Below are 27,930 nucleotides of genomic sequence, written 5' to 3'. Positions count from 1 at the left end.
TAAAAACTAATGCTATTTGAAACAAAACAACAAATGTACACAGTTATGTAATCTTTTATTGTTTGGAAATAATATACTAGTTTGGAGGGTTTTTTTTTTTTAATCCACCAATAAGTATTTTCTTTTTCAGTTCAGTGCTTCTGGTATAAAATAAAATGGCTCAAATATTTAGTGTTCATGCAGAATACACCAGTAGTTTTATACTACTACACAAGCTTCCTGATTGTGTATTTAGATTTATACTATCACACAATAGTTGGTCTTCAAATGTGGGAGCACTATGATAATTATGCTTTTTCCTGTATTGATTTTTCCTTTATTGAGTTATTTTCAGCCTTTATACTAAATTTCATGACACTTGCACTGTTTGAAGATTATTTTATCTGATGCAAGAAATGACATATCAGTGCATTTCCTTCCTTTCTTTAGTTGGCCCCATCAGAGAGAGAGAGAGAGAGAGAGAGATGATGCAATAAGAAGGATTTGAGAGGAGGAAAGGTTCCAGCTAAAGTAGAGCATTAGTAGTCATCAGCTAGAAAATAAAAGGATTAAGAAAAAGATTAATCAATCTTTCATTATAGGAAAGATGCAAGAAGAGTACTTGAATTATTAAGCAAATGAAAATATTAACTCTTACTTTCAATAGTGAGAATACAGGTGCTAGCAGATGTGCCTCTGTTGTTGACTGCTTTACACATATATTCCCCTTCATCTTCTGGGAAGGTTTCTGGCAAATAAAGGCAATAGGTTTCTCCTCTTTCAATGTACTGATAGTCCTCAGAGTCCTGCAACATTTCCCCTTCAAACCACCAAGTGATTTGGGGTTTTGGTTCCCCGGTAACTTTAACGGTAAATCTCACTGGCTCGCCATCAACAACTGATGTGTTTTTTAGTGGTCTCTTGAACCAGGGAGCTCCAGATCGAGCTTGATCTTCCTCATCTTCACAAGTGGAACCATTAATAATGCTTCCTTCCTCCTCTTCTTCCTCTTCCCTTTTCTGTTTTGAAATAATTTGATTTACAACATTCAAAGTGGAAGTAGCAACATAAATACTAGTAATATGTTTTTCATTACAGAGAAGCTCTTATGTTTTTGAGAAGGGAGGTGCTGCACCTAAGCTCACTGCATAATAATACATTGAGTCTGGGAATAGAACGGACAGTAAATTCTGTAGAAGATGGATTTTAATAAGGCCAGAATCTAGGGAGAAATACAGGTATGAATATATATTCCATTTTCAGATTACTGAAAGGAAAAGATGCACTCTCTTTGCAATATTTCTCTCCTACTCTTGAAGAATATGTGCAAACACGAAAAGCAATTTTATGTCAGTGCAGCAATTCACAGCAGTTGTTAAATCTAGTACAATGTCTTCTCGCACCTCTGGTATTGTTGCTATTAGTGGTGTTCAGTTAGATGTTTAAACATGTATTTCACTAAGTTAACAGACAGCTATGAATAAAAGGTACTTTGTAATCTATACCTTCTGTAATGCAGCATCGATTTCTTTTTGTTCAAACTGCATGCGTAGTAATTTTTGTTCCTCAATTCTCCTCTGTTCTTCCTCTTCTCTGGCTCTTGCCATTTGCTCAAAACGGGCCTTCATGTTTACTTTATGGGTAAATGGAGCCTCAGATTTCTTGGCTGGTCTCACATCTACTTCATCATCCTTGCAAAGAAGAAAAGTTATTTATTATCTTTAAATTTATGTGGGAATAAAACTAGTTCAGTAGGACAGTAGTTCTTATTCAACAGAGCTAAGTTATCTTGAGTCCTGTTCTATCCAGAGGTTTGTTTAATGTCAGGTTTATTTAAAATCAAGTCTCCTAATAGTTGATCCCAATTTGTGAGATGCTGAGACATTTCAAGGAAAGATGGATGCAAGGAACGCTGCAATTGTGTGAAAGGAATCCTGTACTGCAAATTCAGATACATTTCTAGAATGCCCTACTCTTGATTGCAGTATATCAGTGGTAAGCAGTCATACCACCATAGAAGTAATTTTTACTTTGGATACAACTGGAACTTTAGGTTAAATACAGAAAATATTATGATATGGTAAAAAGCACTTATTAATAAAACTAAGGAAACAACATTTTGAGTTTTTTTTTTAACTTGACACTTCTGGCAGGACTGCTGTAAAGGACTGAGAAAAATTGTGTTGCATGCAGACTGCATACTTCATTGTTTTGAGAAAGATGCTTATTCTGTTAGGCTTCTCCCTTTTCTCCTTTTTGCAAAATAAATCCTCTTAAATTTTTTTCACAGTTCTTAGGCATTTTTTTTCTAATGCTAATTTTACAAAGCAGGTAGGAGTTATTCTCCTTGTCCAATAGGGAGGGAAAAAACAGACCTATGCTGTGATTCTCCATTTTCCTGTGCCAGGAAAAATTCTACTTTTTGCTTACTCTTAGTATCATGTTTTAGTGTTACATGGTACTTGATTTTCCTTCCTTTTCATATTGCTTTGTGACAACCTGGTGTCCTGAAAGCCTCTTTGTTGTTTAGGGTATATAAGCCCTTCTACTTGAGCTCCTTTGCCTGTTTATTTGCCTTCTTGAAAAGCAGCCCTTTCTAATAAAAACTATTTATTGTTATTTTATGGATACTTTGTCTCTTAGTGGTTAATTAGATTCATGCTCCTTTCTGGAGTATAAGCAGTTTAATATGCTTAGAATTTTATGGGTGTAGAGGGAAGGAAAAAAGACTAGAGTGAAAAACGGCAAAATATTTGCCAAAAAAAAAAAAAACAAAAATGTTAGAAAAATACTTTTTAAAGATGTATGTGCATATATAAATTGAATTCTATCCTGTGTCAATGGTATGTCTCAATCAGTGTTCAGTGACTTGATTTTTATGCCATAATGTAGCAGCTTCAACATCTACACAGACTGACCTTACAAAAGCATAATTATAGTCAGTCGCTAATTGAAAAGACTAAAATAAAACACTGGCTTTGAGCTGATAGGAAGTGATGGAGTGTTGTGGATATGGCTCAGAATGAGGTTTGGATAAGTCTTACCACTGTACTGCCACATGAACACATGAGTTTCCATGCAATAATCATGTTTTGGGTTACAGATGACAGTGGTGACTTACTGGTTAAACTGGTAGGTCCTTCTCATTTCCCTCTAAAAAAAATATGGAGTCTGCTATCAGAAGTGTTGATAGCAGGCATGCTTCCCTGCTGTACCCTGAGAAACAAGTAAAGACCCTCTCTCTGACCTTAAAAAGGGCAAGGGCTTGATCTAAATGGTAGTGGTGTTTGGTTTAAATTCATACAATGGAGAATGAGTGTGAGTTCAGAAGGACAAGCAATTTCTGTGCCTCTTCATAGCATGTAAACTCTCAAACATGAATACTCCAATCTGTTAGACTATTAGGCTTAAGTTGTTAAGATGCTAAACTGAGGATTTGAAGCAGAAAACAGACATCTGCCTGAGCAGATTTCTGTGAGGGACACCGAGGCAAGATTTTTTTCTCACACATTCAAAGGCAAGTAAGAAGAGAATCATTTTGGAAACACAGCAAACTGTTAAAAGAAGTATTACTCACTCCTGGGTCATCAGTCTCCTAGTTAGTTTTACTTTTGCAGCTCTAATGCAGGTTGAATCTTTTTGATCACAAGCCTCTCTCGAATGTTGTCATGTATACAGAATACAACTTACCTCCTGAAATTTTTCTGCTTCCCTTTCTCTTATTTCTTCATCCATTGCTCGTCTCTTAGCTCGCTCTTCTTCAATCTTTTTCTGTATTTCTTCTTGAGACAACTGTCCTATTTTTTCAAACTTGCTTTTTAAGTTCTTTGCTTGAATAGAGCCACTTCTTTTTAACTTCATTAATTCTTCATATTCTTTGCTTAGTTCAAAAGTTTCAGACTCTTCTTCTAGCTGTTCAGAAATTACAGAATGTGAAGATCAAAAATGCCTAGGTTACCTTCACTACCTGTGCTCTCAATAAATAAGTCTAGCTTAATACACTTAAATAATTCTGTTAGCTTCAAGGTATTCTAAATCTCTCAGCAAGGATATCTTTTCCCTCTATTTTCTTTCTTTTTTTTTTTTTTTTTTTTTTTTTTTTTCCTGAATCTTCTAATTTCCTTATAACCTCTAAACTAGATACAGACTTCAGAATATCTTGTTTAAGTAAAAGCTCTTCTCTGGTATTGCTTGAATGAACTCTTTATTTAAGGACTGCTCTGTCGAAAATCAGACAGCTAGCAACTCAACACTCTTAATGGTCTGTAATTCACCTCTCTGACTTAACTGCAACATGCTAGGAAATAGTTTTCCGAAATGCAGCCACTCTGTTAAAGACAAACCTAGTTATTACTTTTTTAATGCAGTAAGAGGCAAAAGAGATTTCAGACTGGGAAACTGAAGTGACAGTTCTGGATCTAGTAGTTGAACCATGTCTGATCCTGTTGATATTCTATTCTCCTCCCTCTTTCCCTTTATTACCTCTGACTGACAGATGTATATACATTTAGTTGTATGTCCCTGTCTTTCCCTTCTTCCCCAGGATGTAATCCAAAATCTACTTGAAAAGTTCACAAGCTGGAGCCCTTATTACTCAAGCCTCTCTAAAAAAAAAAAATAATAATAATAAAAATGTGCTCCTCATTAACATTCCAAAGTGAATAATATTCTTAGACTTGCCACCCACAACCAAATCAAATTGAAGTGTGAAGTTCATGAATGTGATATTTTAGCCATTGGTATGCAAAGCAAATTGTGTGTGATTCTTAAAATCCAGTGTGACATGATAGTCTCCAAACCCTTGATACAGTGACTGGTAACAACTTGGGGCCACTGTAATTCTTTCCTAATTACGTAACACTACATTTGTCTGAAAAAAGAAGTGCTGGAAAAAAATTAACAAAGGTGGGAAATACTGCTTTCAACTTGGGGTGAACAGGATGTTTGTATTATACAAAAACTGTAATTAATCATTTTAGTAATGCAGTAGAATAAAGGTAAAATCATAAATCTGAAATTTTATGTTTCCACTTAAAGGGTGGTAAGTGTATTGTCCTAGTAGGTTAGTGATTAAGAATCTTATACACAATGGTGTATTTTAAGTTTTTTTGTTGTTGTTGTTTTGTTTTCCATTCATTTCAAATAAGAATGAAATTGACTTAAAATTCCTTATACAAGGAATTTTCTGTTACAGTCGTAAACTTTGAGCCATTTTTGTTCAGAGGATGCTTAACATTTTTGTTGTACAGACCTCTCCCATTTCCTGTCTCAGCTGTTGAAATTCTTGCTTTTCCATTTCTAACTTTTGTCTACGTTCTTCTTCTGTGCGTCTCTTCTCTTCCTCCGTTTTTTGTCTCAGCAACGCCTCAAAATTAATTTCCAGCTTACCGGGTATGAGAGATTCTTGAGAAACTGTTTTAAACATTTCCGGTGATTCATCATCCAGCACCTGCTGGAAATTTAGATAATTAATGGTGCATCCTGAAAGTACTTGCGAAGAAATCACAGCGTTCCCCAGATACTTTAGTGTGTAAAGCTAACCAAGCATTTGGCCACTTACAACACAGTGAAATGAGCTATTGAATGACAGTGTTAAACTACTTTCTCTAATGTTTTGCAGAGGTGGATTCAAGGGAGATTGTCTTTGATTTTAGATTTTTTATTACAATAATAGACTTTTTTTAAACTGCTTATGCAAATGCAGTCCTCTTCGCAAGGTGAGATGTCCTCTAAATGTAGCTATTCACTCCTGCTTACTTCACAGACTACCATTAGAGAAAATGCCTGTGTATAAACATGTCATTGCTCTTAACATTGCAGTACAAACATCTGTAGTCTTTTTTTCTAAGCAAACTGCATTATATTCCTATTTTTATCGCTAACATATTAGTATTATATATTTATATATAAGTTATATATAATATTATATATAAAAATATATATAAATACATATATTAATAAGCATAACAGAACAGAATTCCCCACAAGAAACTTTTCTTATGCCTCAAACTGAATATATCAAATTACGTTGCTAGTTTTTGTACAATGTAAGAGCAAAGTTTTCCTCCTTTCCCCATTGTTTTCTCAGGCTACAGAGTAGGGCTGGGCTTTGGTGGTTACTTTGTATGAGAAGTTTGCTTCTTTTATAGTTTAATTTGTAAGAAAATACTAATGCCCAGGAAAGGCCCTTGTAATTATTTTCAAGAGCAGAAATTGGAAGAACAGATACTTTATCAGACTGAATTGTTGATGTGAAGCATTACTAAGATGTTGGGTGATACATTAGAAAAATGGCCAGGGAGCATGACTGTCTGTGTCTATATTCATGTAACTATGAAAACTTCTATTTTCCTATTACAGAGATTGTCTCAACAAATCTACAAAAGAGTCTGTGGAAAACATGCAATGAGGACAGATACTTATTTAGAACTGAGTGGTCAAACATTTTTTTGCACTACTAAATCAGTATATTTTTGAAAAGCCTCATGACAAACACTGTGGTGTCAAATTTGCCTTAAATTTAAAGCTTTCCTAACAGTAGTTATCAAACAAATGCTAGAAAAGGCTAAAGGAGCAAGACTTTTATTTGAGAAAATTTTTTGACTAGCTTTAGAAAGAAACAGAAAATACACAAATATGGTTTTTAAAAGATTCTTTTGCACTCACTTCTCAGTTCCCCCTATACTTTTGCTCACTGCCTGTGTAACTTTTGATTTTCACGGATGTTCATGCTATCTTCGTTTGTGCTGCTCTCTTGTTGACTGACTTTGCCCCAAACTCTTTCAGGTTTTTGGTCCAACCTCTCCTACTGTTTAGTCACCACAGATTTCCTTCACATCTTCCCTATGAGTAGTTAAGCTTACAGCTGGAGTTCAGCCTCACCATTCTTTCCATTCTTCATTTGTTTTGCATAATACAAAGGTATTTGTTGAAGTTGTCAGGAAGTGAGGTCAAAAAATAAATCAGTGAAGAATTTCCTTTAATGAAAATAGGATATGCATAGCAGCATATTTTTCAGAGGCTAACTGTAGCTAAATCAGTGAAGAAACATGAAAATCTGTTGCTGATGATGCATTAGTTGGTATGCTTATTGCTTCAGAAAGATGTAGAACCTAACTGAGTAGAAGAAGCAGTAATTCAAACCTTACTAATGCACATACTTGCAAATTAAAAATGCTATGCATATATGTAAGCACTTTTCTATCTGTCTGCCTTGTATTTTTTAAATCTATGTTAGTAAGCAATGAAAAGACAGAACGCCAATCTATTGCAGATTAAAGCAGGGGTGGGGGAAATGAGTGGAATTGTATGATGCATAACCCTTGTGGCTAGTTCAGTAAATATGCTAGATATATTTTGTGAAGTAAGACCATGCTTTTTTTTCTTGTTTTTTCTTTCTGCAGTGTGATAATACATGGCAGTGGGAAGCAGTTGTGTAATAGCCATTTTTTGTAGCACCATGAATCAATTTTCAGTGGACAAATAGTGGTCGATACAAAGTAGAATGGATTTTTGTTCATACTAAGACAAGTTTCTTTATGCAGTCTCTTTAACAGAGGCTGTCAGAGATGCTAGATGAATTCTTCATTCAGAAAGTAAGTTGGTGGGAAGCACAGAATTATGTACGTTGCAGAAGAAATTATGAATTAGGGGGACACTTCAAAAAGAGGTGAAGGTAGCTTTTCTGTTTCTAGCAGTAGTATTATCACTTCTGGGTATATAGTTTCAAATTTGAATTAAAATAAATAAATATATACAAAAGGTTCTAAAAACTACTTAAATGCTTAAATGAGAATAGATTGAGAGTTCTACATGTGAGCTTTTACTGCTTCCGGAAGAGATGCCTGATGCACTCTTAAAATACTCAAAAGCACATCTGTTAACGTTGTGTAGATTTGGTGAATGGTGAACAGGAGGGAAAGCATAGGATTACTCTCTCTGTTACAAACAATAGCGTATGCAGAGTTCACATGCAGGATGCTAATTAGCAGAAAATTTTCAAATGAAGATGCTGAAAATAAACTTTTCAGTTAACTTTTTGGATTACTAAACATCTCCACTGTCCGTTGATAATAGTGCAGCTGCAGACTCCATGCTGCATCTAATGGATTAAACTCTCTTTAATCAGTGAGATTTTTCTTACTTGGATACTTGCTTAGTCTCATGCTAAACTAAGGGAGAAAGAGAGATTTGCGAGAAGGCAGCACAAAACAGAAGACATGTATATTCTTTGCTCTCCTTGAATTGTCTGCTGACTTTTCATAAAGATTGTAATGACAGAAGAGAAGTTTGGCAGTATTTTTTTTTTTATTATTATTTTAATTTTAAACTTCTTATTTCTTTTCCATCTTTTTGGAGGTGTGGACAGATCACAGACCTTATCTTACATCATTTCTTACTGGTACAATATCAAGTGTAAGTTTGCCTAGTAGTTTGTCTGAGTAGGTTTTCAGAGAAGTCCTCTTGTCTTTGGCCTATTTTTCAGCCAGAGGGAGCACTGTTAGCAGTGTTAAATCCTCCACAGAAAGCTTTAATCTACTCGACAACCATTGCTTTTAATTCTGAAGGAAATAATTTTATTAGACATGCTGTTGGTCTTTTTGAATAAAACCAAAGACAGAAGTGTAGGAAGAGACCATCAGGGGGGAGGTTATTCTACAGCTCTGTATAGTATGTCTTGCACTTGATTTCGAAATGTACAATATTTAGTTATAACTCGTATTTGTCTAATCTAATACCAAATTTTCTAACATCCACTAATTAGAAGTTAGCTAATTCCCAAAAGTCTGCTAAAATTTGAAGCTGTTGGAATAAGCATGAAAAATACAATAAAAAATAAAATTACTGAATAATAACAGGGGTCTAAGCAATTTCCAAACTGAAGGACCATATTAAGAATTGTCCTAACTGTAAATTCAATGCAAGTTGCTGCCTTTCTATGTTTCCCTGACCAAGCAGTGAAACATAATAATTAAGTAGGTGAGTTCACGCCTTCTCAATCTTTTCCTTCCTAAGAGACTTCAGCTAGTAATTGCTAATTGTTGGACATCCTTAAAGATAGGGAGATTAATTTGGACAAGTAAAAATGGAGCTGAAAATAAAGAATTAAACAAACAGAAGAAAACAAAAAACAATGCTTCTTAGGAAGACATTTTGTTTTCCAAGTTTGTTTCATCTAGCATAATGCTTAGTTGGAAACAGTATCTATTTCTGATTAGATTATTTGATATCCTTTCTAGTGTTGCTATGAGGAGGAATGTTCTGTGGTCTTTTTATGGTAAACTAACTTGATTCAAATCTCTGCTACTGTTAGTAAGTTTAATTAATGGAGGAATCAAAACACATTCTTGACTACAATTTTTCCACAGTTGTTTTTCTAGTTCAGCATGGAGACTTAAGTTAAATACTAAAACATATACTAAGCAAAATGCTATACCATATTCTTTCTTGCTTCAGCAAATGCCTTTTTCTCCTCTTCTATGCGTCGCCTTGCTTCTTTTTCTGCTTTCCTCTTTTCTTCTTCTCTCCTCTGTCTTTCTATCTCCTCAAAACTGAGTTTGAGTTTACCAGGACGGAATTCCTTAATGAAATTTTCAGATTCTTCATCAGCACCTTCATTTATCTTTAGAGAAGAGGGAGAAAAATAGAAAAGCCCTATCCAAATATAAAAATATTCTCTGTACTAAATAATTACTCTGTGAATTCCATTCTGATCTTCTATAAATGTTTTTCCTTCTGGGAGAAAATACATCAGTAGTTTGGTTCCTATAACAACCTTTTTGTCATGATTTAAGCGAGAGGCAGGGATAAGTAATTCCCTTGAGAAATATCATTCAGAATCCAATACATAACTTCTATAGTTCTTAATATTGATTGAAGGCATGGCTCAAAGAACAATGTTATCAGGAAAAGGTTAAACAATTATCTATTTTATAGTTTTCAGGTTGAGTCATTGACTTGAACATCACTTTCGTAGACCTTTATCATGGAGTCTTTTTATTTGCATATAAATTGTTTTCCCTGCTACACTTACTTATGAGTTGAAAAAATGCTGTAGAATGTTATAGAAAAGCTAAATTGATTAATAGTTTGTTATTAGTCCAAACTGACATGTTTGCTTCTTTTCTTCTTAGACATTTAATCATCAGTGAAGAAAGGGAAGTGAGATATGCCAATCTTTTCACTGTGGCTTGTCTCCAGTAGAAACTATCTGCTAAGAAAAGCCTGTGATTTGCAAACTGCAATCAAGAATAAAAGAAAGAATCATCCTTAGAAAACATCTCAGATTTTTTATTTGTTAATGGAGGAAATTGACTGTGAACTGCTGAGGTATTGATATTCTAGATTTCTGCATACTGCAAGCAGCCATGGGACTGGTGTGTTGGGCATACAGTTAAGGGAATTACAGAAACCATATATTTGAAATTCATAGGGGGAGAAGAAGGCATTAAAAGAATTGAACTGCTGAAGTGTTCCTTTAAGAAAACTTTTAACTTCAAACTGTGACAACCACTGATATCAGCTGAAACTGCATAATATAAAAAGACAGGAGGAGGGGGTCTTGATTTTGTTTTTTATATACAGAATTCATAAATTCAGCTTTGATTCTTCTGTATTGGTAAATAAATACATATACATGAGGGTAGGAGATAGGAACAAAACTTCTAGTTAGAATTCTGAAATTATTTCTCCTTCTTTTTCTTCCATCCTCTTTACTAAAACCCCTTCTTCCTGCTTCCGTTCTCCCCCTCACCCCAAAGGGCAAAGAAAGAAAAAATGGATTATTAATATAATATCAAAGTTATTGGTTTGGAGAGGTTAAGTGGTTTACCAAACAAGAAAGAACTATAACTATAAAATAAAAATTTCACACCTACCTAAACATATATATCCCTCCCAATTTGCATCTGTTAAGTGTCTGTGTTTCAGCTTTCTGAGGGTAGGATTTTTTTTTATTATTATTTCTGTTTGTTTCTTAGAATACTAAATTTTGGTTAATGCTATTGTAATATATGGCCATCTTGAGCGTGTTCTTGAGCTGTTTGTCCAGAAATGTTCACTCATAATTAAGCTAGTCTTTTGAAAGTTAAAACTGAACAAATTCCTAGAAGTAGCATCTTTAAAGATTTCATGAGACATGGAAATCCAAAATTCACTCTTTCTTGTATGTGAAAGAACAAAGTCATAATGATTAGGACTGTTCAGGGAAAAGGCATTTAAATATAGAACGTCCAAAGAATGTTTTTGGAAATAGATTAGTTCTGTTTTTCCTTATTTCATCGTATTCTTTCTGGTATATCTTATGCTAATATTAATACTAAGTACATGATTTATCTAGTATGATTATAGACCAAACTTTAGGTCAACTATAAATCTACCTTCCTATAGTAAGTCTGGCTTATGATAAAGAACATATGGAGGCAGTTTTACATGTAATGCAAAACAAGATGAGTTCCATTTCTGATAATCTGGGGCTTAATCTAGTAATTTCTACAATGCAGTTACCCATACCATTGCATAGAAAAGAGCTGACATGTCTGTCTTCCTATTTTTGTAAGAGGAAAGTTTTAATGATACATTTATGTATAAAATAAATATAGGAATAAGAAGTAGCATTCCATTACTACAGAATGTTTTCACCATAAACAAGTTACTGAAACATCTGAAGTACTATTTAAGAGCAAAACAGACAACCGATTTTCTTCTGCAGAACCTATATTTTAATACTATAACATGTATATGTTAAAACTGGTAAGATTGTTGGCAAATTTAAAAATATAAGCTTCCTGTTTTTACTAGAAGATAGTCTAATGAATTGTGCCAGGATGGTTACTAAATTATAAGTAAGGTCAAAAACATGCACTTTAAAATTAGTGATGATACAATTTTCAAACTCCATGACGGACTGAAATAAGAATTAATAATAAGAATAATCAGATAGAGGAAAGAATGTGAAGGTATATACTATGTGAAATTCTTTAACATGAACAAAACGACTATTTACCATTTGCTGCCTAGCTTCTTCAAAGGCACGTTTTTCCTCTTCTAAGCGCTGTCTTGCTTCTTCCTCTGCTTGCCGCCTTTGATTTTCCTGTCTTTGTCTTTCAAGTTCTTCAAATGTTACTTTCAGCTTACCAGGAGAAAGAGGCTCCTGTGTTTCATTATCTGTGTTTTCACTCTGTGTAAGAAAAATAAAATAGTTATATTTTAAATAGTAGATCTTTATTTCTTAGGAATTTTTAGATGAGTGGTTTACCATGACAAATGAAAGGCACTTGGCTTCTTTAAAAGATTGTTTGTGTTTCTCATATTTTAGCTTCTTTTCTTCATCCTCTCTCTGTGTTTGTTCTGCTCTTTCTTTTCTTGTGTTCTCAAAGTTTATTTTCATCTTTCCAGGTGTTTTGGTGGGTTTTACAGGCACTACTGTAACTAGCAGTGAATCATCCCCTTCCTGTCCAAAAACATATATAATTTATGATATTCTGATAATGCTTGACTTCTAGACAGACTCACTTCTTATGAAATTGCCATTTTTACCTGTGTGTACCAAAGCTTCCAACAGAATTACTTGTATTGAATATTAATGACAAGAATAAAACTCATCAGCCTGTGACAGTCACTAGTTTTCTTGTAATATCTGAAGAACATCAAGAACGAGTTGTATTTTAAACATGACTGCTAGCAAACTAACTTCTGTACATATTTTCATTAAATGATATTAATAAATATTTGTGGCTTGGAGAAGTGAAATTTTGAATATGTAACAACTGTATCTATACTCCACTTCCAGTCTTGTACATATTATGTAAGGGATATCCTGTGTTGGAATAAGCTTATTCTAGAGAGAACTGTGTAATTTGTCAAACTAACTTGTGTTTGAAGCATTCTGCTGCTTCAAAATTATTTTCATAGCTTTTTTTCCTCAAAATTGCAGTAGAAACAGAATTTTCTTGTGTTAGTAAAAGATGACAGGACCCTTGGGCCTAGCGTTTTTTTGAAATAAAACACGTATTTGCAAGACTTAAAATCCAAACCTTTATGTTGAATTAATTTTTAATAAAAAGAAGGGGAAAAATTTGACCAAACAGTTGACTAAGGTGTTCAAACTTCTGCATATTGACAAAATCCTCTTTTGTTTCAAGCTTAAGGCAAAGAGCTTTAAAATAATATTTTTCAAAGCTAGAACATTTAAAGAACCATTACCAGTAGGCCTCAAATCATTCTGATGGCTCTGAATATTTAAGTTTTAGATGTCTAACTCTCCTGACCACACATTATTCACACTTTAGACTCTATTTCAAACTTAAACTGACTTCAAACACACTTCTGTATGCTTTAAAAAGTTCTTAGCTGCTTGACTGAACATTAAAAATTTGTGCTCTTTTTTCCCAGCCCATGTTATCATAATAAAACAAAGTGAATAAAAATGTAGGCGAGTGTTTCTTTAAAAAAATCTGATTACCTCTGCTCCTGATTCAGTTCCCGTATTGTTTAAGTCATCAATCTATTAAATGAGAATTTCATATGATTACATTACTTTGGCTCTTTGCCTTAGATTTGCAAACATAAAACTGGAAATTCTTTTTGTATCAGTGATACATATGTAGAAGTTACATTCACAAGAGATTTTAATGATTGAACCTTTGCATTATGTTGGAACACTTCAGCTAGATTAGCTATTGGGAGGACAGCAGGAGGACATGACACCAAAACATCATACTGGAAAGCACCCCTAAGCACACTTAGCATTTTGATGATAAACTGAGAAAAGTCCTTTAGATGTCTGTTTTTCATGCGAACATTCCATAATTATGTAAAAAGTTAAAGCAAACTCATTATTTCTGATCCAAGTGGCATTGTCTGTCTTTGACTCAACTCTCTGCAAAAAGCCGATTTGTACATTTTTTCATATTGGTGTCTCTATATAAACAGTTGCTTTCTAAATCAATGCCCTTCATAAATTTCTACATGTTAAGTATTTCTGTCTTTCAAAGTAGATTAAATTTATACAAGACACATTTCCTCTTAAAAGTACAGTTTTAACCATGTTAAAAGTCTTAGTGGAAAATATTATTTAAGTCCTTGTTCAAAAATGACTCCTCTTAAAACAAAAACAAACCTAGATTAAGTACTGCTATATTTTGTAAAATTTGCTTATGTTCTGGTCTGTCATTAGATGTTTATTCTCACTACAGAACTTGCAACATTGAAGAAAATTACAGAAGGAATTAAATACGATACCCAACTACAGAATTCTACAAAGATAACGTGCTTCGTTAGCATCAATGAAAGTGGGAACCTGTTCACATACGTATGTAATGATTCCTAAAGTAATAAAAGAATAAAACATGATCATAGTGATTTTAACTGAATGAGCATCTTCTCCTTCTTGTGTATACTTGCACCTTTTTCTCATTTCAATTTACTTGCCCTTCATCTACCAGTGAAGTGCATTTGCTAATGTAAAAGCACGAATTGCCTAAAGTAAGAGTCGATGTAATACAAAAAAAATTCTCAAATTAGTTTATTGAATTCCATAAACTCTTCTATGAATATGACATTATACCCTATTCAAATTCCTAACAGGTTTATGCCTGGCTGATATCATCAATAACTTGAGCTCAGTATTTTCAAAAAAACTGTTACTCTAAATATTATTCAGACAATACTTGTCTTCACTTTCTTCCCTCCTTCCATCCTATCCAGCGTATTCCTTGAATACCACTACAATCAGAAACCAAATCTTTAGAACTGCTGATCGATACAAAACTTTATACTTGTGTTTTATTGTTTATAATTATGTCCTTACTATTTTGATCAGACAGACATACCTCCTGTGCTTTTCTTGCCAATTCTCTTTGAATTTTCCTTTTCTCAATCATATCCTGTTCAATTCTGCGCTTTCTCTCCTCTTCCATTCTTTTTCTTTCTTCTTCTTGCCTTTGCTTCTCCATTTCTGCAAACTTGCCTTTAACAGTTCCTGCGAGCATGAAATGCACAATTCGATAGTTAGATCTAATACTTATTGAATGAGTTGTGTGGCTTTTAAAATTGTGCCTCTCTTACCTATCAGCTTTGGAACATAACCTTTTTCTATTTTAGATGATTTTTCATCATCATCTTCATCAGATGCAAGCAGTTCTTTCATCTAATTGATTAAATACAGAAAATAAGCTGTCTTTATACGTTAGATAAAATTCAACTGCTATAGTCTTCAAATAATTTGAAAAGATTGTCACATATAACATTGAATATTAACATAACACAAAATATTTGCAAAGAAAATAACCTCCTGCTTTCTCCTGTTCCATTCTCTCTCTCTAACATATTGCTCTTTTCTTCTTTGCTTTTCATCTTTAGATCGCCTTTGGTTTCTTTCTTCCCTTGCTTTCTGCATAGCTTCGAATTTATCCTTTACATCACCCTTGTGAAGCTTGGGCACATAGGATTTTTGGATGGGTTTAGATGAAGAAAGCAGAATCTTGGTGAAGATAAAGAAGAAATGAAGATAAGAAAAAGAAAGTTGAAATGGACAGAATTTTTTTTTTACAGACTGGGTTAGAGAGAACGTAAGAACGTAAAACAGAAATGCATTTGAGATTATGAAGTTTGTGCCACTAGCCATCATCCATTAAGCATCTTAATATATTTCATTGTATTTTTTCATAGTTAAAGAGCAATAAATACTAAAAAGCAAATCCAAACAAAAAACTTTGAGCCTTTCATTAAACTTAGGCTATTATGTAATAGTAATAGACACCTAGATAACTAAGCCCATGAACTATATGCATGTACATTTTTAATTTTCACATCTTTTAAAAATTATGTATGATATATATTCTATATATATATATTTGGAATCATAAGTATTGACAGTAAAAACAGAAGAGCCCACTTGCCAGTAACTCGATGTTTAACATAAGTATAAAGACATAGATGTAATTTACAATATGTATATTTTCTTCTGCAACTCTTGCTCATTTGTATATATTTTTTTTAAATGGTACTATTTCATTTGAAACCTCGAATACTTTATTTACATACTTTTTTTAATATTTAGGGAAATTCAGAAGTCCAGTGATTGTATGTTATAATATGTCAAGATCACTGGACTCTCAGGAAGCTGATACTGATAAAGCTAATAGATAGTTCTTTGCCAATACTGAATCTGTGTGAATTGGTTCCAAGTAGTAAGAGAGATACCCACTTTTCAGAAATACTTCAGGTTTTGTCTTTTTACCGTAGTGACTACAGAAATACAGTACAATAGCTCTGAGAAAACTGGATGAAAACATTCCCTCTTTCATGTTTTCCACCTAAATTAACAGTGGGTAGTGTGATGATGTATTTGCTTTTGTTCCTGTTGTTCAGTGAATCTTTATATAGAAGAAATACTTTAAGGAGCTTAATATTTAAATTTTATAGTTAGATGAAAATGTTGCCCTGAATTTTTTCTCCTTTTAATATTTAATGTTTCTTAACATGTTGTTTTAATTTTATTTTGCCTTCCTCCTTTATGTTTTTTAATAGTAAGAACATATTTCACACATTCCATCAAATCTGATGTACTTAAGTTACTTTCAAGTGCCTCCTGTCTTAAAATAACAGGGTACGTTCTCAGGTCTTTCTGCTGATGGCCATTTTATGCTTGCCAGCTAGACTTGCAGCATAACTGTTTGTCTCTTTCTTACACGCATTTGTAATTGCTCTTTGTCTTTTTGCAAGCATCACTTGTAAATTACTACATTAGTCTCATTATTTTAAAATTGGTACATACCTCAGTCTTCTGTGCAATGTCATTCATGGTTATTGTACTGTGATCTTCACGTGGTATATTCAAGACTGCTTTCAGTTTCTACCTGTAAGAAACAGTTGCAGTTATATTGTTTTCTTAATGGATGCTTTTTTTTTCCCTCTTTAATCATCTTCCTGCAAATAAGCTTGTATAGGCTGAAGTGAGTGTATCACAGTTTCATTTGATCCTTTGAGGCTCTTGCAAAGGCATGAAAATATGTTCTAAATATGGAACAATAATTGAAAGAACCAGCTTACAATTCACTATTCATGCTTCTCTATTATAGACCTAGAAATTGGGTTTTAATTTCCATTAAAAAAAAAAGAAAAAAAAAAAGCGAGCATGTATCAGAACTTGGTGCCAAGCTCCAGCTGACTGGCTGGCATGCTACAAAACTGCTTTTCTCAATACTTCTGCTGACAGAAAGGAATATGCTGCACATGTCAGTTGCTCTGCTTCGGTCTGGTGTACAAGCCAGTGAGGTAGCTCGTGGTGCACCAGGTTTCCAGAGTGTCCCAGGCCAAAGCCCCCCAGATGCCTGGAGCATCAAGACCTTTGTGCCGCTGACTGGAGGAAGGGTGGCCCCCTCCCTGGGGGCACCTGCCACCACTGCAGAGATGCAACTGGAATTCCTGCCTCTGTGAAGCCCTCCACCTACTAAAAACGTGAATTACTCTAGTCCTCTGCAAGTAATAAGGAGGAATAAAAAAAGTGAATTCAGGCAAAGGATGACAGATAGCATGTGGGGTAGTAGTTTTTTGTTTTTTGGTTTTTTTCCTGTGGAAGGAAGCTAATGAAGATACAGTGGGAACTTAAAAAAGAGCAGGGATGGGAAAAGACGACAGGACAGCTGCATACCCTCTGTGGGCTAAAGCCTGCTACGTAAGACAACGCAGACAGATTGCTTCTAGAAGGACAGACAGGTAGAGGCCAAGTAAGTGCACGTAGACATCCAGGCTTGATCTGGTTTTTGTTTGTTTGTTTGTTTGTTTTATTTTGTTTTGTTTTTGTCCCCTGGGAGCTGGGACAGCACAAAGTCTTTCCTCTGACTTTGGGGAGAAAGCAGAATAGATGAATCTCCTCTACTTTGAGAAGACAGGAGAACTTCCAGCTGATAAACAGGTTTTTTTTTTTTTTTGTTTTTTTGTTTTTGGGGTTTTTTTTGCCTTTAAAGAAAACTGAAAGAGATGTTTTCTCCCAAAACACTTCTCTATCTTTTTAGGTAGAAACAGAAATGGTGAAAATAGTGTATGGCTCTAGTTACGTGTTTCATGATAACAATAAGATGTTAAAAGAGAGTAACAAGTCAGATTCACACCACACAGGAAGAAATTACATTTTTTGTAAAGTAAATGCTGTCAAAACAATTTTAAAGGTGCACTCTTTTTCTGTGCTTAGTAGCCTGAAATGGAAAAGGTAGTAAAGGCTTAAGGCCACTGTAATTATTTTCTCAGTCCTCTGCCCTCACTTATTGTTTCCATATAGTTCACTCCTACAAAACCTGAAGTTATGATATAAGGTTTGATCTTTCACTACATTAGAAAGAACATTTCAGACCCAGTATGCCAAAATGGTCACTTACTCCTTAAAAGTAACGGTGTAACCTAGGTACCTATTTTTGATTAAGTTTGAAACAATGCAATGGAAAATACATTTATTTTGATGATTAATTCCTATCAATTTGATACCTCTGTTTATCATTAAGTCTCACTAATTCACTAATTTTTTAATTCAGGTTAGCACAAATGAATACATGATAGAAAACAATTACATTATCAAATGTGTTAATTGTATGCCCTCTGAGAATTGAACTATTCATCACTTTAAGGAATATTACTTTTATACCTGGAAATGACAAAGTTCCAAAAATGAAATCTGAAGAGGACAGAGACAGCATTTGTCAAGTGCATAAGCACATGTGGAATTTTCTGCCTCTGGAGGTCAGTACAGTCCTGTATCTAGATACATCTAGTGCTTCATGCCAGACTTTTTTTTCTTCACACACAATCTTCTCTGAAATTACAAAGCTGAATACAGTCTAGCATTATTCTTCCTAGAAGACAGCAAGGTGTAATCAGCTTAGGAAACAGATGGAACTGGAAAGAATACACTCATTTTTATACACAAATCCTCCTAATGTCTATGGGATGTACACAAAAAAAAGTGTACAATTCGACAGCTTTTCTCCATGCTCTCACAGTTCCTGAGCTCTTTTTCAATATTGCCAACAAAAGGTGCTAATTGTAAAAAGGATTTCAGTGACACGTACAAGCATCCACTAGGACCTGGATTAAGAATATTACCTTTATTCCATTTTATGCCATCATGTATCTGTTTTGTAATGAAGAAAACTATTTATCAACCTGTTCTGAGTAAATCAATGACACGGGCTTTTTTGTATCACATCATTACTCATCTCCTATTCTTTAATATTTATATAAAACTTGAACATAATTTTAGGGGTAACTTTGGTCACAGCATCTTAAGCAAATTATTAAGATCAGAAAAATCACAGCCAAAAAATTATAAGAATTATAACATGTTCCGGCTATTTTTCTTCAATTCTTTTTTTTCATTTGCAATGCCATACATACAAAGTTTTGGAGTTGAAACACAAACCTGGGATCTGATTATTCAGCTAGATGAACCCCAGTATGATAAAACTATTAATTTAAGTAAAGATAACAATCTCAGGAACAACTAAAAATTATCTAGTGCTAGCAACCGCATGCATGCCATGTAAAAAAGGAGTGACCAAAAATGGTAGCATTCCTTATTCTAAAGGTCAAACCACTTGTTTATGAATGAATTAAATGTTACTGGGGTGCAATAAGAGCGAAGAGGTTCTTGTTCATTTTATTCAGACCTACAGCAAGTGGCTCAACCAATGGATGTTATTTATTAATCCTATAATCCTAATCCTGAATTGTGCTGTATAGTTCTATAAAATGACCCTGCATCACACTCTTGGAGTAAACTGATTGTTTCTCAGACTACCTTCCTGTTCACTGAAGTAAACCATATTCTGTATCATCTCATGTATATGGTTTTACTTGTTATTCTTCCAGCAAAATTTATTAACATAGAAGTCTTTCACTAGGCACTAAGATGACTTTCCATGAACAAGAAATTCCTAGAAAATACTTGGTTTCCCAGAACAAGTTTAACATTATGACCGGCACCTGTTAAAGTCAAGCTCATTTGTTCAGGACTATAATGATTATTATCACAAGAAACATGATAATGGCTCAATTACACGTTCACTATTTCTTAGGTAACGTGGAACAGAATTTCTTCTGCTTTATGATGCAGTAACTTATTCTTGACTCCCTTTCTCCCTTCTCCTGACACATCAGGAAAAGCCCAAAATTTGCAACAAACTTTTATACTAAGTTTAGAAATCTCACTGTACTCAGTACGCTGCTGAACTAGCTCTCTCTGTGTCCAGCAAGTGTTCCATACATATCTGTTTTGAAAATGGTATGATTATTTTCAAATAATTATAAGGGCCACTTGTTAGGTATGTAGGATTTTAGATGTATTAATAATGAAATGACATTTCATTAGAAAATTAAAAGAATGTATTTTGTAGATGTAAAACTTTGTGTTATGGATGTAAATCTTTGCGGTATCTTTAAGAAAATGAGATAAGCAAGTAACAATGACATAAACAAAGAGTATAAGATGAGCCTGGCTAGTCACATTTTCATTTTCCAAAACTGAATGCAAAATAGTTAAAATAAATAGCAATCATGATGACATTAGGAACTGAGGCATTGGTTCTTTTTTGCTACGTTTTCTCTCAAAATAAGATGGAGGTGGCCAGGTATCCTGTGTTCTGCCAAACAGGTTTGAAGTTTGCTTATTAACTCTTTATTCTGAGCAGATTATAAACATGGGAATGTTTACATGGTGTTAAAAATAATGAACATTCAGAGCAGTCCTTATATCAACTTAAAATGCGTACGTGTGTGTGTGTATGCCAAAGTCTTCAGTGCTTTCTGGTGCTGCTGTAACTATAGAAATTGAATGAGATTCATAGGTACCCTGTTGGAACATTTTTCCAAATCACAGCAGTCATAGCATATAAAACAAGAGTTTGGAAGCGTTAAGCTACCAAGCTCTGCCCTGATTTACAAATCCTAAACTTCAATTTCAGCTTTAAAGAGATATTTTGGAGAACACTTGGATGTTCCTATTCAACAAATAGGTATGTAAAGTCAGTTTTTCCAAGTCATAGTCGACAAATGTCCCATTTGTAGACTGGTAGAAATCCAATTTACGTTTATGTACTCACAAGTGACAAACTGAGAACTACTAAGTCTGATTTTCTATTTAGACTATTTTAGATTAGCAATAGCATGTTCACATTCTGTTGTGTCTAGAAAGGCAAATGACCTTACAAGCATTCTTGTGGTCTTAGAGTCCCTATACACTTGAATATGCATTTATATATTGTGCAATTGAGTTTGGATGTTTTTATAGGCCTTCAGCTTACTTCATGCATATCTTTAAGTAAAATCCTCATTATGATCAGGGCAGCTTAAAGCTAGTTATAAGCTCATTTTGACTTCCTGATTTTTCTAAGTTGATCTTAAGAGAAGTTCTCTGTTCACTTTCCTTTGCTTCTATTTTGCATTTTTTCTTCTCTGCTTGTGACCAATAGCCTTTAGCCTTGTACTTAAAATACTGAAGTTAAATAGAAGTTCTACTGCATGAACTGACTAGAAAACAAAGAAACTTCATGCATTGGTACAATTCCTGCCCTGAAATATCCTAAGAGATCTGAGACCTTCTCGTCTTAATACAGGACTGGAATAGAAAAAAAGGCAAATCACAAAGACCATGTTTCACAGAGAATTCCATCTCACCTAAACTACTTGCTACAGCTAACCTTCGTTACTGCAACGTACACAGTCTACATGGCTTGATCTTGAAGTCATTCAAAGACTGTACCTATTGCAAGGTCTTATTTGCTTATTACAAGGAATTCAGCTTAGGAACAAGATTACACTTATGAATCTGAGAATACTTAGGTTAATTTTGTTTTTGAAAAATTTTCCTATCTTTTGGATCAATTTTATCTTGAACATTTCTGATAGTTCTAATTACCTAACTCCTCTCAAAAGCATCACTAAAATTGCTGACAGTAGTGAGACCCATCATCAAAAGCCAATCTAAAATTTTCTTACAAAGCACAGATGTTGGGAGAAATTTTCTTTGAAAATCCCTGCTATCTGAACTTCCACAAATGTTCCAGTCCAAAAAGTTGTAGGCATTTAAGATGACAGATATGTTGCTGTCATTTGGAATATTGCCATATCTGCTATTACTCTAGATTACTTTCCGTTTCTTTGGCATCACCTACCTCTTAATATGCTTGAAGGTTAGCCAGCTGGCTCTAACACATTTTGCAACTGCAAGTCATCCTACCTTCACATTTGATGCTAAAAGATATGAATAGAATGTAATAGGGCGTTACTGAACATGATACAGCCCACGTTAGCCCTCTCCTCTCTCTCCATGTCAGTTATACTTTCAGCAGGAACAACAGCAGGCAAGAACAGAGGAGCCTATCTCAGAGACCATCCAAGCAGTTGAGTAGTTTCCAACAAATGCAAGCCAGAATCTTTAGGAAAAAAAAATCTCCTTGAGTTCTTATTTGGATCTGTGAAGCAGTTACCACTGCTTTAGGAACAACAAGAGCACACTGAGGCTCCTTTATATTGGCCTTATCATTAGAAGATATACACAGTCTCTGTATCAGCGCTGAGAAAACCAAAGTGAGCAGGTCAAGAAGTCCCAACACCTACAGATTGTGGAAGAATAACTCCTCCATCATCTACTTGATACCTTTATACAAAATAGGTTGTAATGAATTCTCCAGCCCAAGAAACTTTGACATATACTATTTTCTAACAGTAGCTACTTTTAAATAAAATGATATCTTCTTACTAATTCCCTTTTGAGAAGAACAAAACATATATATCCTTTCTTTGTAGTAAAAAAAATTCTCAGAGTTCCTCTAATTCAAGTCATGCTTATTCTTTGAGGCAACAAGTGTCTGCTAATACTTGCATCTACTTTAAAAGCGATTCGTCATCCTATTACGAAGCAGTCCAAAATCTTAAAATTCAATTGTCCTTTCATTCGTTTCCCTGAGATCAACATATCTCAGGAAAACTTGTGAGAGCTCCTAACTGAAGCTTCCCATCCCCCCAAAAAATCTCAAATTAGAACATTGAGTAAAATGATGATCGAAAAATCAACTGAGATTGTTACGATACGGCTTCTTTGCCTATCCACTCTCACCACACTAGCATTCAACTGACACTGGTCTAAAATTACTTTTCCCACATTTTAGCTTTCATATTATTAAAAAGAACATCATAGGAAATGTTAGTTTATGTTTTGAAGATGAACCTGCAGTCCAATACTTTCTTTATAAATATTAAAAGAGGTCCACGTTGAGATTTTCTTGGAAGGAAAATTTAACCTTCAACCTGTGATTAATGATGCCACCTCTGGAACTGTATAAAAGACAGAATGGCTAGACTGGCTATAATGCACAGAGTGATCTGTCAAAAGTTTGAGGTGAAAACTGAATACAAAACCAGAAACACATGTAGGCAACAGACTAGAAATACTCTAGGTTTAGCTACTTTATAGAGAGGAAAAAAAAGGGGGGGGGCTGTTTCCAAGTATCTGAATTGTTGGTTTTGAACGGGTAAGCTATCACTTCCAGTGCGATACGTCTTAATTTGTTGTGATCATACCACTTGTTCAACTTTTCACACACACACACACACCTTAAAACCTTACCTCAGTCAAGAAAATCAAAATGAATAAAGACAACCATTGAGGGGACACAAAAGGTTTGATGGATCACAGGTCCCAAACCTGCCTCCCTAAATTTAATTCTTTTCCATTTCTGAAAGGAAGTCAAAATCCTCAATTGATCAAAAGCTGTTGCACAACTTTAACCAAATAAAAGCAATCCTAATGTAAAGTATTTTTTGTTATCTATAGTAACTCCACAGTTGATCCATTACCTTACTGTACATAACTACATTATGAAAATTCTTGATTTTCAGTGCAGCATTGACCATCCTCATATGAGATGCAGGAAAATACCAATGTTTTCCCTAAACTGAAGATGACTGTTTACAGCTAGGAGTAGGAAGTCAGGATAAAAGTCTAGTTCCTCTGTGATTTCTCTTTTCAGTAGGCTCCCCCCTACAGTCATACTGGCTACCCTGAGTTATAAATAAGCCCTTTACAGCACAGTCTATATTACATTTACCATCTGTCTCCTTCTTGTGATCTGCTTGCAGGGAAGACTCTATTATATAAGGAAATCATATTGTGAGCACTGGAAAATTACTACTCGCAGCCAAAGCACTTAGAAGAGGAAAACACAGTTCATAATGTTAGAATATTTAAAGAAATATTAAATAGAATTGGAAAGAGAAGATTGGAAATAGAATTGGAAATGAGTGTTGTTCATCATGTATGTCCTTACTGTAACTTGTCCGGTATAACATTACCAGTAGCTGCTGTACTAAACTACAGATACTAAAGCAGATACTAAAATTATCACGCATAGGGGAAGCTCCTGAACTGGCACAAACTGTTAGCTGCACTGAAGACAGTGAGTTATGACCACTAATACCAGCTGTCTAAACATTACATTTTGTATAACACAGAATAGAAAACTATTTCTGTTCAGTTGTATTCCATTCATAATTTTTTATTGTTAAGACTAGAGTGCTTACCAGCAATTGGCCCAGATAATTCAACTTCATACCAAATCTTTTCCTCACTCTTTATTGCACTTTGACATTAAAAGCCTCACGTTGCAAAAGCCCTTTGTAGATATGGTATCTATAATGATGTATTTATTATGAAGTATTTTGTCTGTGTCTATTTACACGTTCATACATACTCTTAAAGTGATACTGCCATGCAGTCTAACCGCTGTGTTAGAGAATAAGATAACCATTCTCTGTGTAATTTCTTACTCTCTTCAGATACCACTATGGAGTACATACGCTCCAGAACAAATCTAGTTGGGGCTTACAGACAGGTCTGTTATGGGAAAGGCCTGCTGACATTTTCTGGCCTCTGATTTTATGTTCCAAGACACCAGGTGATCCTAATTACTGGTGGCAGTAAACCGTGAACCCAGTTCTCCGAGTGAAAAATCAGTGTATCCTGTCCCACACCATAACTCCTTCTTCAAAGCAGCTGAAGAGACAGTGTGATTTGAGCTTGACTTTTGCTGACTTCACTGACAGGACTACAGAGACTAAGGTACTGAAATGTAGGATAAAGCACCAACATGAAATACTACTGCAATTTACTTCTGCCCTTCCTAGAAGATGGGACACAGCCTATCTATCTGCTGTTACTTCTCCAAAACCCTCCAGGTCAACTCCAAACAGAACAGGGCAATTGCTGTGCTTGTGCCATGCTTGCACTGCAATGAGAGGTCTCCAGCCTTCCTGGAGATAAACTGCTGCTGCTTCCTTTTGGCCACATTACTTTGTTGGTAGCACTGATGCCAATAAAAGCCAGATAGTGTGTAATAGCCTTCAGCAGAGTGGACATGACTGCCTTCGAAGCACAGCAAGGGGTAGCTCCTATTACTTCGCAAAGTACTTTTCTATAGTCATTAACTTTCACCTCAGTTTCCCCCCTTCCAGTTTTCAGATAACTTGGAAATGGCACTGTTCCTTGTTAAAATAGAGTTTAAAAATGAATTTTCAAGTACTGGAAATCACAGATTGTCTGTCTTCTTTCACTGAGGAAAATACTCATTTAAAATATCAAATACAGTTAAAGAAAGTATTTCTTAGGCACATGTCTTAAAACTGTGTATCCAGTTCTTGTGTTTCACTGGGTTGTGTGCTTTTCTACGTATACTAGATGTATTCTCGTACTTCTGTATATTGCTTAATACACTTGGCCCTCTTATAAGACTAATTTTTGTTTAAAAACTTCATTTCCTTGCATATTTTCCTAAGGGGTCTAAGATCTCTTAAGAGCTGAGATCTAAGTTTAAGAACACAAAGTCTTCTAACATACTTACAGCTACTTGCTGGCTAGTTTTCGCAATACTAATACATTTAATTGAACACATTTTTCACAGATGTTTATTGTATTAGCAGAAACTCTTTATTTACCTAAAACAAACTTCAAGAAAAAAAATTGCGAAACTGTCTCAGAAATCCAGCATTCTCCGAGTATCATTTTAGGAAGCAGCAGAACATATAAAATGGACTCTTAATATGTTGCTGTTACTGAAGACCATATGGGCAAAACTGAATTTCTACTTATATGAAAACAGAGACATGTGGTTTAAGAACAGAAAGGACTTTTAAATATTTTTATTAGACATAACGTTATTGAGAGACGGGCTTAGAATGGATACCACATTGCACATCTCTCTGAAAACACTGTATGTTATGCCAACACCAAAGTTGTGTAACTGTTGTTTTGACTTTGCGTTTTCTTTGGGCAACTTTCTGCAAGGACAAGCGAAAGTTGCAAGTCCAGCGGGATCTCCGGGTGAGCACAAGGCCCACCTGCAATGGCTTCCTTTAAAATTAGCTACCACGTCACGCGTGCCCAGACCGGGCCACCACCAGGCCGGGTAACGCTATCCGTTCCTGCGGATGCCGGCGCCCTTCTCCCCACTCCACACCGAGAGTTACCACGTCAGCCCGTACCGTGCCCTACTTTCAGGGGGAACTTTGGGGAAACCCAAAACGCTACAGTCTGTAGGCATTTTTTTTTTAACTGAACTCTTCGAGCTTCCAGCCAAGCCTTCCCGCTTCTTCACTTGCTGCGGACAGCCGCACTAATCGCCTCCCGTTATTTCTTTTCTAAAAGGCTTTTAGCCAAGCACAGCCGGACACCCCACGAGCGTCGGGCCGCAGGCTGTACTCCGCCGGGTGCCACGCGGAACGCGAGCGGGGAAACGGCCGGTGCGGGGAACGACCGTTGGGGCGTGGGGGCAACGACCGCCGGGGCGGGGAAGGGAACGGCCATTGGGGGGAACGACCGTTGGGGCGGGGAAGGGGGGAAGGGAACGACCGTTGGGGGGGGGGGAAGGGGGGGGCTCTCGGACCGCCAACGGCCGCGGCGGCGCGTCACCCCGCCGAGCTCGCCCGGCCCGGCGCGGGGCTCCTTTGCCGACACGCCGCAGCCCAGTAGGGAGAAGGAGAGTTACCCCCAAAGCGGCGCCCACCCCCGGCTTTCCAGCCTGCGGCTCTGCTCTGGCGGCCCTCCCGCCGGGGCCGGCTGCTGGCGAGCACCGACCCCCGGCCGGGGCGCGGGGCCCAAGGGCCGGGCCCCAGCGCCTCTTCTCCCTCCCCCCCCGGCGCCCGCGGGCTGGCGGAGCCGCTCTTACCTGGGAGCGCCTGCCCCGCCGCTGCGGCTCGGTGCACTCGCGGCGGGCGGGTGCGAGGGCTGGAGCGCGGCGCGGCTGCTGAGCGCCCCTTGGCTGCCGCCGCCGGCTCCGGCGCTCCAAGTTTCCATAAAAGTCGCGGCGCGCGGCCGGCGCCCGCATTCCAGGCGAGCCCCGCGCCGGCGGCAGCTGTCCCGCCTCAGCCCCGCCGCCGCCGCATGCCCGTGCCCGGCCCCTCGCCGCGGCGGGGGGCGCAGCCCGGCCGCACTGCGACCCTCCCCCCCCGCGCGGGCAGCCGCCCCGGCCAACTGGCTTATTTTGGGCTGGAAGCGCCACGGAGCTATAAATAACCGGGGAGCGGGGTGGTCTCAGCTAGCGCATTCCGGGCCGCGCTGCCGCAAGGCACCGGGGCGAGGACACCGCGGACGGCGCCGGCGGGGGGAAGCGGGGCTCCGCGCGCCGGGACAGCCCGCGGCTCGGCCACCCCGCACCGGCGCCTCCCCGCACCGGCGCCTCCGCTGCCCGCTCGCACGCTCCTTTTCGCGGCCACGTCCCCGGAGTTAACTGCCTCAGGTAACCGCCGAGTGCCCGCCGTCCCAGTAGCGAACAATCACAACATACTTACAACTAATCAGGCTGTTCCTCCTAGCTGCCGTTTCTTAATTAGAGTTTGCCAGAACAGCGGGCCGTTCAGAGAGCGACGCACAGTTGCTGGTTCATGCCCTGCAAGTGGGGAGCTTTTATA

At 36.6% G+C, this 27,930-nt stretch overlaps 2 protein-coding genes across 12 annotated transcripts in view; one reads left to right on the top strand and one right to left on the bottom strand.

Moving 5' to 3' along the window:
* FUBP1 (far upstream element binding protein 1) overlaps nt 1-14,351 on the top strand; it is a 41,382-nt gene extending 27,031 nt beyond the window's left edge. The window contains exons 21-22 of one of the 2 annotated variants that reach the window (XR_009959106.1): nt 10,113-10,308; nt 14,175-14,351. Coding sequence is in view for 1 of the 2 variants with exons in the window: in XM_062581483.1 (XP_062437467.1) it covers nt 10,113-10,130 (18 nt within the window). In the remaining variant the exon portion in view is untranslated. Of the gene's footprint in view, nt 1-10,112 lie in introns of both variants that reach the window. The other variant, XM_062581483.1, reaches the window with a different exon arrangement.
* Nucleotides 39-27,911, bottom strand: NEXN (nexilin F-actin binding protein). 10 transcript variants are annotated; one of them, XM_062581473.1, is made up of 14 exons: nt 27,811-27,911; nt 16,757-16,838; nt 15,269-15,460; nt 15,046-15,127; nt 14,811-14,959; nt 13,442-13,483; nt 12,236-12,430; nt 11,984-12,157; nt 9,416-9,601; nt 5,231-5,431; nt 3,670-3,891; nt 1,485-1,670; nt 638-998; nt 39-532 (listed from the first exon to the last, which is right to left on the bottom strand). In XM_062581473.1, the coding sequence occupies exons 2-14, from the start codon at nt 16,781-16,783 to the stop codon at nt 519-521; spliced, it is 2,031 nt and encodes a 676-aa protein (XP_062437457.1). In that variant the 5' UTR covers nt 16,784-16,838; nt 27,811-27,911; the 3' UTR covers nt 39-518. The 10 variants fall into 10 exon arrangements, with proteins under 10 accessions (XP_062437457.1, XP_062437461.1, XP_062437456.1 ...); XM_062581477.1 differs by lacking the exon at nt 27,811-27,911 and adding an exon at nt 27,189-27,383 and having other exon boundaries at nt 9,416-9,559; XM_062581472.1 differs by lacking the exon at nt 27,811-27,911 and adding an exon at nt 27,189-27,382.
* Nucleotides 27,912-27,930: the final 19 nt, after the last annotated feature.

This window comes from Rhea pennata, chromosome 8 (genome assembly GCF_028389875.1).
Source record: "Rhea pennata isolate bPtePen1 chromosome 8, bPtePen1.pri, whole genome shotgun sequence".
Taxonomy (NCBI): Eukaryota; Metazoa; Chordata; class Aves; order Rheiformes; family Rheidae; genus Rhea; species Rhea pennata.
This window is presented reverse-complemented; position numbering and strand designations above follow the sequence as displayed.

What these genes read in the sequence shown, in the direction of transcription:
- NEXN (XM_062581473.1), bottom strand. Translation starts at nt 16,783, where the DNA reads ATGAATGACATTGCACAGAAGACTGAG. An exon ending in GGAACAGGAGAAAGCAGGAG is followed by an intron (nt 15,128 to 15,268) that starts GTTATTTTCTTT and finishes TTAATCAATTAG; the next exon opens with ATGAAAGAACTGCTTGCATC. An exon ending in CTGAAGCAAGAAAGAATATG is followed by an intron (nt 5,432 to 9,415) that starts GTATAGCATTTT and finishes CTAAATTTCCAG; the next exon opens with CAGGTGCTGGATGATGAATC.